At 42.8% G+C, this 14,446-nt stretch overlaps 1 protein-coding gene across 1 annotated transcript in view; it reads left to right on the plus strand.

Annotated features, from left to right (window-relative positions):
- Nucleotides 1-10,768, plus strand: part of NPR1 (natriuretic peptide receptor 1) — a 52,659-nt gene extending 41,891 nt beyond the window's left edge. Inside the window, exons 15-22 of the mRNA XM_060757981.2 lie at nt 280-448; nt 535-681; nt 2,887-3,010; nt 3,131-3,199; nt 4,622-4,796; nt 5,532-5,630; nt 6,031-6,122; nt 10,329-10,768. Of these exons, the coding sequence (XP_060613964.2) occupies nt 280-448; nt 535-681; nt 2,887-3,010; nt 3,131-3,199; nt 4,622-4,796; nt 5,532-5,630; nt 6,031-6,122; nt 10,329-10,391 (938 nt within the window). The 3' untranslated portion in view covers nt 10,392-10,768. The remainder of the gene's footprint in view (nt 1-279; nt 449-534; nt 682-2,886; nt 3,011-3,130; nt 3,200-4,621; nt 4,797-5,531; nt 5,631-6,030; nt 6,123-10,328) is intronic.
- The last annotated feature ends 3,678 nt before the right edge of the window (nt 10,769-14,446 follow it).

The raw sequence follows: 14,446 nt of genomic DNA on the forward strand, positions 1-14,446 counted from the left end.
TACTTTACGGTATGAAACAAAATTCCAACTGACAGTTTATTTCCCTCACACAAGGTCATGACAAGTTTAGCTCAGGACTGGGTCAGCTTTGGACCTCTAGGTGTTTTGTCTACCGGCTGTGGGAGTTAGACAATCAAAGCACCCCTTCAACTCCCACAGCCGGTAGACAATCAAAGTTTCATACTTTACGGTATGAAACAAAATTCCAACTGACAGTTTGTTTCCCTCACACAAAGTGATTCAAACATGCATTTCCTCTTGCTTTTTCATGGCTTTCAGAGATTATTGACCGCGTGACAAGAGGTGAGTGCCCGCCTTTCCGCCCCTCGGTCAACTTGCCCCCGAACCTGGAGGAAGTGGTCCTCTTAATGCAGCGCTGTTGGGCCGAAGACCCCCAGGAGCGCCCCGACTTCCACCACATCAAGTCCATGCTGCGGAAGTTCAACAGGTGTGTCTCCAGCTCTTGCTTTCAAATGCGTGGGGTATCCCTCTCTTTTGTGGGTGTTTTCAACCGGTTGTATGTCTGCCCGGCAGGGACAACAGCTGCAACCTCCTGGACACCTTGCTCTCGCGCATGGAGCAGTACGCCAACAACCTGGAGGAGCTGGTGGAGGAGCGGACGCAGGCTTACCTGGAGGAGAAGCGCAAGGCGGAGGTCCTGCTTTACCAGATTCTGCCCCAGTGAGTAGGCTTCCCATCTTTGGTGTCCAACGGCCAACTGATTACACACACTAAAATGTGTATATGTGTATGTGGTAGAGCTGTCCACTTACACAAATCGCCTCCGGCCTCTATAGTTCCAAGTGCTGAGAAGCCACCAAAGACACTCCCTCCACTGACCATGAACATGTAGTCCAACCCCTGCCAATGTCCTTCCCAAACACAAACCATGCAAGGAATGCTTTCGTTCGGGGAGAATTTCACCCGAGATTTGACGTGTTTCCTCCACCACAGGCAGGCATCCCAGGGTTCCTTGTGTGGAATTTGCATGACCGGCCACTGTCTCTCCCTTCACCCTTTCCTACCCTTTCCTATGGCACACAGCAAACATAGAGGAACTGATCAGCAACTGAACAGACTGGAGGGGTCCGAAAATGGACCAGGACCAAAATTGCAGGCATCCCAGGGTTCCTTGTGTGGAATTTGCATGACCTCGCCCAATGCCTCTCCCTTCACCCTTTCCTACAACACACATAGGAAATGATCAGCAACTGAACAGACTGGAGGGGTCTGACAATGGACCAGGACCAAAACTGCAGGCATCCCAGGGTTCCTTGTGTGGAATTTGCATGACTCCGGCCACTGCCTCTCCTTTCACCCTTTCCTACCCTTTTCCTATAAAACACAAAGGAAATGATCAGCAACTGAACAGACTGGAGTGGTCTAACAATGGAACAGGATCAAAATTGCAGGCATCCCAGGGTTCCTTGTGTGGAATTTGCATGACCCTGCCCACTTCCTCTCCCTTCACCCTTTACTACGGCACACAGAGGAAATGATCAGCAACTGAACAGACTGGAGGGGGTCAAACAATGGACCAGGACCAAAATTGCAGGCATCCCAGGGTTCCTTTTGTGGAATTTGCATGACCTGCCCCTTGCCTTTTCCTTCACCCTTTCCTACCCTTTTCCTATAAAACACAGAGGAAATGATCAGCAACTGAATAGACTGGAGGGGTCCAACAATGGACCAGGACCAAAATTGCAGGCATCCCAGGGTTCCTTGGGTGGAATTTGCATGACTCTGGCCACTGCCTCTCCCTTCACCCTTTGCTACCCTTTCCTATAAAACACAAAAGGAAATGATCAGCAACTGAACATAATGGAGGGGTCCAACAATGAACCAGGATCAAAATTGCAGGCATCCCAGGGTTCCTTGTGTGGAATTTGCATGACCTGCCCCCTGCCTTTTCCTTCACCCTTTCCTACTCTTTCCTATGGCACACAGCAAACACAGAGGAAGTGATCAACAATTGAATAGATTGGAGGGGTCCAACAATGGACCAGGACCAAAATTGCAGGCATCCCAGGGTTCCTTGTGTGGAATTTGCATGACTCCAGCCACTGCCTCTCCCTTCACCCTTTCCTACTGCACACAGAGGAAATGATCAGCAACTGAACAGACTGGAGGGGTCCGACAATGGACCAGGACCAAAATTGCAGGCATCCCAGGGTTCCTTGTGTGGAATTTGCATGACCCCACCCACTGCCTCTCCCTTCACTCTTTCCTACCCTTTCCTATGGCACACAGCAAACACAGAGGAACTGATCAGACTGAAGGGGTCCGACAATGGACCAGGACCAAAATTACAGGCATCCCAGGGTTCCTTGTGTGGAATTTGCATGACCCCGCCCAGTGCCTATCCCTTCACCCTTTCCTACGGCACACAGAGGAAATGTGTGTACAGACTGGAGGGGTCCGACAATGGACCAGGACCAAAATTGCAGGCATCCCAGGGTTCCTTGTATGGATTTTTCATGACCCCACCCCTGCCTCTCCCTTCACTCTTTCCTACCCTTTCCTATGGCACACAGCAAACACAGAGGAATTGATCAGCCATTGAACAGACTGGAGGGGTCCGACAATGGACCAGGACCAAAATTGCAGGCATCCCAGGGTTCCTTGTGTGGAATTTGCATGGCTCCACCCCCTGTCTCTCCCTTCATCCTTATTTACCTTTTCCTATGGCACACAGCAAACACAGAGGAAGTGATCAACAATTGAATAGATTGGAGGGGTCCAACAATGGACCAGGACCAAAACTGCAGGCATCCCAGGGTTCCTTGTGTGGAATTTGCAGAAGAAAGCCATGCATGGTGTCTCTGAACCCTCCTGGTGGACATATGGCCCAAATACATACCTCTCTTTGCTTGCCTTTCCTTTCAGCTCGGTGGCCGAGCAGTTGAAACGAGGGGAGACGGTGGAAGCGGAGGCCTTTGACAGTGTCACCATTTACTTCAGTGACATTGTGGGGTTCACCGCCTTGTCAGCAGAGAGCACCCCCATGCAGGCAAGTGGGTTGTAGGTGGGTCAGCCTGGATGTCAAAGCCCAGAGGACGCCATATTGTCCTATTCTGCCAGGACTCTGAGGCCTTCAACACTGAACTTCTTGAGATGATCTTTTTTTCAGGTGGTGGCTCTTCTCAATGACCTCTATACCTGCTTTGATGCCATCATAGATAACTTCGACGTCTACAAGGTGAGAAGCCAATGGGGAGATCCTTAGGTTGGGTCATGGATGCCTTCATAGATAATTTCATTGTCTAGAAGACGAGAAGCCCATGGCTTGGTTGGCAAAGGAAGGTTGAGAGGGAAAATCTGTAGGTTGGGTCATGGATACCATCATAGATAACCTCAATGTTTACAAGATGAGAAGCTGATGGCTTGGTTGACAGGGAAGATCTGTGGGTTGGATCAATGGATGCCTTCATAGATTATTTTGATGTCTACAAGGTGAGAAGTTCATGTCTTAGTCAACAGGGAGGATCTGTATGTTGGATCATGGATGCCTTCATAGATAATTTCATTGCCTAGAAGATGAGAAGCCTATGGTTGAGAGTGAAAAATCTATAAATTAGGTTATGGATGCCATCAAAGATAATCTCAGTGTTTACAAGGTGAGAAGTCCATGGCTTGGTCAATGGAGAAGATCTGTAGGTTGCCTTCATAAATAACCTTGATGTTTACAAGGTGAGAAGTCCATGGCTTGGTTGACAGGGAAGATCCATAGCTTGGGTCATTGATGCCACCATAGATAACTTCAATGTTTACATGAGAAGTCCTTGGCCTGATCGACAGGGAAGATCTGTAGGTTCGGTCACGGATGCCTTCATAGATTACTTTGACATCTACAAGAGGAGAAATCCATGGCGTGGTTGACAGGGAAGATCTGTAGGTTGGATCATGGATGCCTTCATAGATAATCTCAGTGTTTACAGGACGAGAAGTCCATGGCTTAGTTGACTGGGAAGATATGTTGGTTGGGTCATGGATGCCTTCATAGATAATCTCAATGTTTACAAGATGAGAAGTCCATGGCTAAGTTGACAGGGAAGATCTGTAGGTTGGGTCATGGATGCTTTCATGGCATCTACTAGATGAGAAGTCCATGACTTGGTTGACAAGGAAGATCTGTAGGTAGGATCATGGATGCCTTCATAGATAAACTCAATGTTTACAAGATGAGAAGTCCATGGCTAAGTTGACAGGGAAGATCGGTAGGTTGGGTCATGGATGCTTTCATGGCATCTACAAGATGAGAAGTCCATGGCTTGGTTGACATGGAAGATCTGTAGGTTGGATCATGGATGCCTTCATAGATAATCTCAATGTTTACAAGATGAGAAGTCCATGGCTAAGTTGACAGGGAAGATCTGTAAGTTGTGTCATGGATGCCTTCATGACATCTACAAGATGAGAAGTCCATGCCTTGGTTGACAAGGAAGATCTGTAAGTTGGGCCATGGATGTCATCATAGATAATGTTGATGTTTACGAGGTGAGAAGTCCATGGCATGGTTGGGTCATGGAGCCAGAACATCAACGGAAGGAGGAGGATTGTTCAAGCATGGTGCTAACCCATTCCACAGTATGTCCACCTCTGTGCCATCATCCCTCTCTAGGTAGAAACCATTGGAGATGCCTACATGGTAGTGTCGGGCCTGCCGGTTCGCAATGGCCGGTTGCATGCCCGTGAGGTGTCGCGCATGTCCTTGGCGCTCCTGGAGGCCGTCCGCAACTTCAAAATCCACCACCGGCCGGATCAGCAGCTCAAACTCAGGATTGGGATTCACAGTGGTGAGACATTGGAATGACCTTGGATGTGTGGATATATACATGGGAGGAAGGAAAGGAGGTTGATGCCGCCGAAAGCTGTCCTGGAGGAAACAGGGTAGCTTCATTTGTCCAGATTTCACACCATTTGTGATAATACCTGGTCCAACATCTCAGTTGGAGAAGTCATATAGTGAGAGAGTTGCCCAGATCCTGAAACGACTTGAAGGCACACAACCACAACAATCCTAATTAATTATTGTTGGTTGACAAGGAAGATCTGTAGGTTGGATCATGGATGCCTTCATAGATAATCTCAGTGTTTACAAGATGAGGAGAAGTCCATGGCTTAGTTGACAGGGAAGATCTGTAGGATGGATCATGGACGCCTTCATAGATAACCACGATGTTTACAAGGTGGGAAATCCATGGCTTAGCTGACAGGGAAGATCTGTAGGTTGGGTCATGGATGCCTTCATGGCATCTACAAGATGAGAAGTCCATGCCTTGGTTGACAAGGAAGATCTGTAGGTTGGATCATGGATGCCTTCATAGATAACCTCAATGTTTACAAGGTGGGAAATCCATGGCTTAGTTGACAGGGGAGATTTGTAGGTTGGGTCATGAATGCCTTCATGACATCTACAAGATGAGAAATCCATGGCATGTGGCCCAAGAGGCTTAATCTATCTAATTTTGGCCCCTTCCTACTCATAAGTTGTAATGGGTCTTCCATCTTTCCATGATCTCCTCCCCAAGGTCCGGTCTGCGCAGGGGTTGTGGGCCTGAAGATGCCTCGCTATTGCCTCTTTGGGGATACGGTCAACACAGCCTCACGCATGGAATCCAATGGAGAAGGTCAGTTGGACATTAGGGGGGTGTCTTTGCCATTTGGTGTCCATCAATGGGAGCAAGCTGGACTTGGACTACCTCCAGTGGCTCAAAGCTATGGAATCCTGGGAGTTGTAGTTTGACAAGGTTTTGAGCCTTCTCTGCCAAAGGATGTGGATGCCTCACCAAACTACACATCCCAGGATGGCATAGCATTGAGTCATGACCATTTCGTTAGAGATGAGGTCCCTCAAAGAGGAGCTCCTGAAGCAGCTTCCCCTTCTGCTTTGGTTCAGCACGAATCTAATGCACACCCCAATTTTGGTGAGGTCACTTAGTCTCAAGAAGGTGAGCATTAGATTTGAGCAAATACGGGAAATCAGCGATCGATTATGCAAAGGTGCTAACGATCATCTGGACCTTCCAGCTCTGAAGATCCATTTGTCGGGCGCCACCAAATCCATTCTGGAGGAGTTCGGATGCTTTGAATTGGAGCTCCGGGGCGATGTGGAGATGAAGGTAAGTGTCGAATTCGCACTTTGCGTTATGCTTAGTTGCGACATCAAAACGAGGGGGAAATCAAACCATGTGCTTATGCTGCATTGTGCCAAACGAGCTGAGAATGTCAAGCTAAGATGGGTTTTGGGAACGGGCTGTACTCTTGCAATTTTGCCAGCGCTGTTCGCGAGGGAGAAATTTCAACACTGTGTTGTTTCGCAGTAAATGAAACAGCGGTGAATGTGGCATCTAGACTGAACATGGGTAGGAATGGCAAGGCTCTCCAGAATCAACCCACAGAGATACCCATAAACAAGCATGAATGCAAGACAGACCACACATGAACTGGAAGCAACAACAAACTTAGAAATTTGAATACTTGAGTTCCAAGAACCTTGGACCGAAAGAGCTGTTTACCTGAATGCAACGTTGTTCTCACAAAGGATTGTCCCAGCAGGAACCAATTTAAAAAGCCTTAATCCCTCCCATAACATCATTTCGCACACACCTGCTTTTCCTCTCCTTATCTCTAAGTCTTTGGAAAAAGCGAGTCTTTGTTGCATGACCTGTTTCTGCACTTCTAAGTGCCTTGACCTAATCAAACATTCCCACATTTCTCTCAAGGTAGCATGAATCCAAGACAGGCCACACATGAACTAGAAGCAAGAACAAACTTAGAAATTTGAATACTTGAGTTCCAAGAACCTTGAACCAAAAAAGCTGTTCACCTGAATACAACATTGATCTCACAAAGGATTGTCCCAGCAGGAACCAATTTAAAAAGGCTCAATCCCTCCCATAACGTCATTTCGCACACACCTGCTCTTTCTCTCCTTATTTCTAAGCCTTTGGGGAAAGCAAATTTGTCTTTGTTGCATGACCTGTCTCTACACTTCCAAGCGCCTTGACCTAGTCAAACATTCCCACATTTCTCTCAAGATAGTATGAATCCAAGACAGGCCACACATGAGCAAGAACAGACTTAGAAATTTGAATACTTGAGTTCCAAGAACCTTGGACCAAAAACTGAGAGCTGTTTACCTGAATGCAACGTTGTTCTCACAAAGGATTGTCCAATTTAAAAAGGCTCAATGCCTCCCATAACATCGTTTCGCACACACTTGCTCTTTCTTTCCTTATCTCTAAGCCTTTGGGAAAAGCAAATTTGTCTTTGTTGCATGAACTGTTTCTGCACTTCCAAGCGCCTTGACCTAGTCAAACATTCCGACATTTCTCTCAAGATAGCATGAATCCAAGACAGGCCACACATGAACTAGAAGCAAGAACAAACTTAGAAGTTTGAATACATGAGTTCCACGAACCTTGGACCAAAAACCAAGAGCTGTTCACCTGAATACAACATTGATCTCACAAAGGATTGTCCCAGCAGGAACCAATTTAAAAAGGCTCAATCCCTCCCATAACGTCATTTCGCACACACTTGCTCTTTCTTTCCTTATCTCTAAGCCTTTGGGAAAAGCAAATTTGTCTTTGTTGCATGAACTGTTTCTGCACTTCCAAGCGCCTTGACCTAGTCAAACATTCCCACATTTCTCTCAAGATAGCATGAATCCAAGACAGGCCACACATGAACTAGAAGCAAGAACAAACTTAGAAATTTGAATACATGAGTTCCACGAACCTTGGACCAAAAACCAAGAGCTGTTCACCTGAATACAACATTGATCTCACAAAGGATTGTCCCAGCAGGAACCAATTTAAAAAGGCTCAATCCCTCCCATAACGTCATTTCGCACACACTTGCTCTTCCTCTCCTTATCTCTAAGCCTTTGGGAAAAGCAAAAATGTCTTTGTTGCATGACCTGTCTCTCCACTTCCAAGCGCCTTAACCTAGTCAAACATCCCCACATTTCTCTTAAGATAGTATGAATCCAAGACAGGCCACACATGAACTAGAAGCAAGAACAGACTTAGAAATTTGAATACATGAGTTCCAAGAACCTTGGATTAAAAACTGAGAGCTGCTCACCTGAATACGTTGATCTCACAAAGGATTGTCCCAGCAGGAACCAATTTAAAAAGGCTCAATCCCTCCCATAACATCATTTCGCACACACCTGCTTTTCCTCTCCTTATCTCTAAGTCTTTGGAAAAAGCGAGTCTTTGTTGCATGACCTGTTTCTGCACTTCTAAGTGCCTTGACCTAATCAAACATTCCCACATTTCTCTCAAGGTAGCATGAATCCAAGACAGGCCACACATGAACTAGAAGCAAGAACAAACTTAGAAATTTGAATACTTGAGTTCCAAGAACCTTGGACCAAAAAAGCTGTTCACCTGAATACAACATTGATCTCACAAAGGATTGTCCCAGCAGGAACCAATTTAAAAAGGCTCAATCCCTCCCATAACGTCATTTCGCACACACCTGCTCTTTCTCTCCTTATCTCTAAGTCTTTGGGAAAAGCGAGTCTGTCTTTGTTGCATGCCCTGTCTCTGCACTTCCAAGCGCCTTGACCTAGTCAAACATTCCCACATTTCTCTCAAGATAGCATGAATCCAAGACAGGCCACACATGAACTAGAAGCAAGAACACACTTTGAAATTTGAATACATGAGTTCCACGAACCTTGGACCAAAAACCAAGAGCTGTTCACCTGAATGCAACATTGTTCTCACAAAGGATTGTCCCAGCAGGAACCAATTTAAAAAGGCTCAATCCCTCCCATAACATCATTTTGCACACACCTGCTTTTCTTCTCCTTATCTCTAAGTTTTGGGAAAAGCTAATTTGTCTTTGTTGCATGACCTGCAAATTTGTTGCATGACATGTCTCTGCACTTCCATGTGCCTTGACCTAGTCAAACATTCCCACATTTCTCTCAAGATAGCATGAATTTGAATACATGAGTTCCACGAACCCTGGACCAAAAGAGCTGTTCACCTGAATACAACGTTGATCTCACAAAGGATTGTCACAGCAGGAACCAATTTTAAAAGCCTCAATCCCTCCCATAACGTCATTTTGCGCACACCTGCTCTTCCTCTCCTTATCTCTAAGTCTTTGGGAAAAGCGAGTCTGTGTTGCATGCCCTGTCTCTGCACTTCCAAGTACCTTGACCTAGTCAAACATTCCCACATTTATCTCAAGATATCATGAATCCAGGACAGGCCACACATGAACTAGAAGCAACAACAAACTTAGAAATTTGAATACTTGAGTTCCAAGAACCTTGGACCGAAAGAGCTGTTTACCTGAATGCAACGTTGTTCTCACAAAGGATTGTCCCAGCAGGAACCAATTTAAAAAGGCTCAATCCCTCCCATAACGTCATTTCGCACACACCTGCTTTTCCTCTCATCTCTAAGCCTTTGGGAAAAGCGAGTCTGTGTTGCATGCCCTGTCTCTGCACTTCCAAGTACTTTGACCTAGTCAAACATTCCCACATTTCTCTTAAGATAGCATGAATCCAAGACAAGTCACACATGAACTAGAAGCAAGAACACACTTAGAAATTTGAATACATGAGTTCCACGAACCTTGGACCAAAAACCAAGAGCTGTTCACCTGAATGCAACATTGTTCTCACAAAGGATTGTCCCAGCAGGAACCAATTTTAAAAGCCTCAATCCTTCCCATAACATCATTTCACACACACCTGCTTTTCCTCTCCTTATCTCTAAGCCTTTGAGAAAAGTGAGTCTGTCTTTGTTGCATGACCTGTCTCCAAGCACCTTGACCTAGACCAGTGGTTCTCAGCCTGTGGGTCCCCAGATGTTTTGGTCTTCAACACCCATAAATCCTAACAGCTAATAAACTGCCTGGGATTTCTAGGAGTTGTAGGCCAAAACACCTGGGGACCCACAGGTTGAGAACCACTGACCTAGGCAAACATTCCCACATTTCTCTCAGCCTACACTTTTGATAGGTTTTCATGAGAACTGATATCGCTTTCTCCAGTCTTGTGGGAACTGTCAGATACCAAAACAACTCCATCTAGGCCATTTCTATCCTCCTCCGGACTCCTTGAATCTCTCCCAGCATCCCCTTCTTCACCTTCTGAGCACTCATAATCTGTCCCAGTTACAACAACACTGATGATCTCCGCAAAGACAGATCATGAAGACCATGTTCAAATACGAACATGGTCTTCATGATCTGGTCTTGTCTTTGCGGAGAAAATATCCTCAAATTGGAAAAATATGTGAGTCCCAGAAGGACTTGGGAGCCGCAGAAGTGACCACATCTTCTTTTTCTCCTTGCAGGGCAAAGGGAAACTCCGGACCTACTGGTTGCTGGGCGAACGGGTCAGCAGCACTCGGGGTTGACCATTTGGGGTGACCTGCCTATCCTGGCTGAGCCCCCAAGTTTCCAAATGGAAGGACATCTTCTCAGGTTCTCAGTTTGAGGACCTTGGGGTGCATCCAGGACTGAACTCCCAAGACAATACCATCTTGAGGACCCCGTTTCCACCACGGACATCAGTTGTCCCCCCAAATCTGGCTCAGATGTACTTGCGGGGCTCCAAAGACTGGACTTTTGGTGGACTGTGGTTGCCTTCTAACTCGGGACCGGGCATCCGAAATAGCCATGGCACGGACATTGGTCATCTTCTGGACCCCGCGGTTGCCCTCCTGCCCCTTCATACCCCATACTTGCTTGCTCTTGGAACAGTTTAGATTTTCTAATAAAATGGAAATATCTCCTTGTGTTTTCACTGAATCTCAAAGACACAAATACATCGTTTTGGGTGGAAGCCAATCCAAAAGGGAGATGAGTCAATCAGTTGACAAGACCGTCTATCTAGCTTTCGATCTTCATTAAAACGGGGAAATTTACCTTTACCTTGATTTATTATTATTATTATCATCATCAACATTATTACTTTATTATAATATTATTACTAATATACCACTTGTATATTTATTTTTAGATAGATTTTTTATTATCATCATTATTACTTTATTATATTATTACTATAATATTTTATTATTAATATATCACTTGTATATTTATAGATAGATATATTATTAGATTAGATTTATAGATAGATAGATATATTATTATCATTATTACTTTATTATTATAATATTATATAATAATATTATTATTTTATTATTAATATACCACTTGTATATTTATTTTAGATATATTATTATTATCATAATAATAATTTTATTATTATATATTATTATTATATTATTATTTTATTATTAATATACCACTTGTATATTTATTTTTAGATAGATAGATTTATTATTATCATTATTACTTTATTATTATCATATTATTATCATATATTATTATTAATATACCACTTGTATTTTTATTTTTAGATAGATTTATTATCATAATATTATTACTTATTATTATCATATTATATTATTATATTATTATTATTAATATACCACTTTATTATAATATTTATTATTATATACATATATTTATAATATTATTTATTATTATTTATTATAATATAATATTATTATATTATTAATATACCACTTGTATATTTATTTTTAGATAGATTTATTATTATTATCATCATTATTTTATTATAATAATATTATATTATAATAATATTATAATTTTATTATTAATATACTACTTGTATATTTTTAGATATATATATATATAATCATAATTATTATTTTATTATTATAATATATTATTATTATTTTATTATTATTAATATACCACTTTATTATAATATTATTTATTTATTTATTATTTTTTATTTATTTATTATAATATTATTTATTATTATTGATTATATATTATTATATTATTAATATACCACTTGTATTTTTATTTTTAGATAGATTTATTATTATTATCATCATTACTTCATTATTATAATATAATATATTATTATTATTATATTATTAATATACCACTTGGATATTTATTTTTAGATAGATGTATTATTATTATCATAATTATTACTTTATTATAATATTATATTATAATACTATTATAATTTTATTATTAGTATACCACTTGTATATTTATTTTTAGATAGATAGATTATCATAATTATTATTTTATTATTATAATATATTATTATAATTTTATTATTATTAATATACCACTTTATTATAATATCTTTATTATTTATTATAATATTATTTATTATTATTTATTAATTATAATATTATTTATTATTTATTATATATTTTTATATTATTATACTATACCACTTGTATATTTATTTTTTAGATAGATAGATGTATTATTATTATCATAATTATTACTTATTATTATAATATAATATATTATTATATTATATTATATTATTAATATACCACTTGTATATTTATTTTGCATTTTGAATCTAATCAGACCTATTAGACATAGACATGCTTTGCAAAACATACTGACCATTCAAAAATAAATATATATGTTCAGCTGACTCCATCTACACTGTCGAATGGGCACAGTTTGACCCCACTGGAACTGCTTTGGCTCAATGCTACGGAAGTCTGGGATTTGTAGTTTCTACAGTGCAGAGGAGGCATTCTTTGGGATCTGTAGTATTGCAAAGCCCTTTGCCTTCTCTGCCTCTGCCCTTCTGAGCTGCTTTGGTTCAAGGCTACGGGAGTTGTCGTTTGACGCTCTTGGGATTTGTAGTTTGGAAAATAGGGAAACTGCAAGTCCCAAGCAAAACTACAAATCCCAAGAGCGTCAAACGACCAGTCCCGTAGCCGTGAGCGAAGGCAGTTCAAAGGGCAGAGGCAGAGAAGGCGAAGGGCTTTGCAAAACTACAGATCCCAAAGGATACCTCCTTTGTACTATAGAAACTACAAATCCCAGGTTTCCATAGCATTGAGCCAAAGCAGTTCCAGTGTAGAGAACTCTCAGGGCTCTGTAGCGTTGAGCCAAGGCAGTTCCCGTCGTCTTGAGCCAGGACTTGGGATTTGTAGTTTTGCAAATAGGGAAACTGCAAGTCCCAAGCAAAACTGCAAATCTCAAGAGAGTCCAACGACAACTCCCGTAGCCTTGAGCCAAGGCAGTTTAAAGGGCAGAGGCAGAGAAGGCAAAGGGCTTTGCAAAACTACAAATCCCAAAGGATACCTCCTTTGCACTTTAGAAACTACAGATCCCAGGCTTCCATAGCATCGAGCCAAAGCAGTTCCAATGTGGTCAAACTGTGTTCCATTCGATAGTGTAGAGAACTCCAAGGGCTCCGTAGCCTTGAGCCAAGGCAATTCCTATAGCCTTGAGACAGGGCTTGGGATCTGTAGTTTCCCTCTTTGCAAAACTACACATCCCAGGCTTCCGTAGCATTGAGCCAAAGCAGTGGGGGTCAAACTGTGTTCCGTTCGACAGTGGAGAACTCCGTAGCCGTGAGCCAAGGCAGTTCCCATAGCCTTGAGCCGGGGCTTGGGATTTGTAGTTTCCCTCTTTGCAAAACTACACATCCCAGGCTTCCGTAGCCGTGAGCCAAAGCAGTGTTCCATTCGACAGTGGTGAATTCCGTAGTCTTGATCCAAGGTAATTCTCATAGCCTTGAGACAGAGCTTGGGATTTGTAGTTTCCCTTTTTGCAAAACTATACATCCCAGGCTTCTGTAGCTGTGAGCCAAAGTAGTGGGGTCAAACTATGTTCCATTCGACAGCGGAGAATTCCGTAGCCTTGAGCCAAGGCAATTCCTGTAGCCTTGAGCCAGGGCTTGGGATCTGTAGTTTCCCTCTTTGCAAAACTACACATCCCAGGCTTCCGTAGCCGTGAGCCAAAGCAGTGGGGTCAAACTGTGTTCCATTCGACAGTGGAGAACTCCGTAGCCTTGAGCCAGGGCTTGGGATCTGTAGTTTCCCTCTTTGCAAAACTACACATCCCAGGCTTTCCGTAGCCGTGAGCCAAAGCAGTGGGGCCAAACTGTGTTCCATTTGACAGTGGAGAACTCCGTAGCCTTGAGCCAAGGCAATTTCCATAGCCTTGGGATTTGTAGTTTCTCTCTTTGCAAAACTACACATCCCAGGCTTCTGTAGCCTTGAGCCAAAGCAGCGGGGTCAAACTGTGTTCCATTCGACAGTGGAGAACTCCGTAACCTTGAGCCAAGACAATTCCCATAGCCTTGGGATTTGTAGTTTTCCTCTCTGCAAAACTACACATCCCAGGCTTCCGTAGCCTTGAGCCAAAGCAGTGGGGTCAAATTGTGTTAATGGAGTCATTGGAATGGATCGGGTTTTGCAAAACTACATCCTCCAGGGTTTTCCTCGGCCACGAGCCAAGTGGCGTCAAACTGGATTAATTCTGCAGTGCGGATGCAAGCCAGAGCAATGAAGATAGCCTTCCTTTTAATCTCCCAGCCGAAGCCGGACGTAAGCAACGGGAAAAGGGCTCATTAGCCGGACCGGCCTTTCATTTCCTCCGCAATTGT

Source organism: Anolis sagrei, chromosome 12 (assembly GCF_037176765.1).
Source record: "Anolis sagrei isolate rAnoSag1 chromosome 12, rAnoSag1.mat, whole genome shotgun sequence".
Lineage (NCBI taxonomy): Eukaryota > Metazoa > Chordata > Lepidosauria > Squamata > Dactyloidae > Anolis > Anolis sagrei.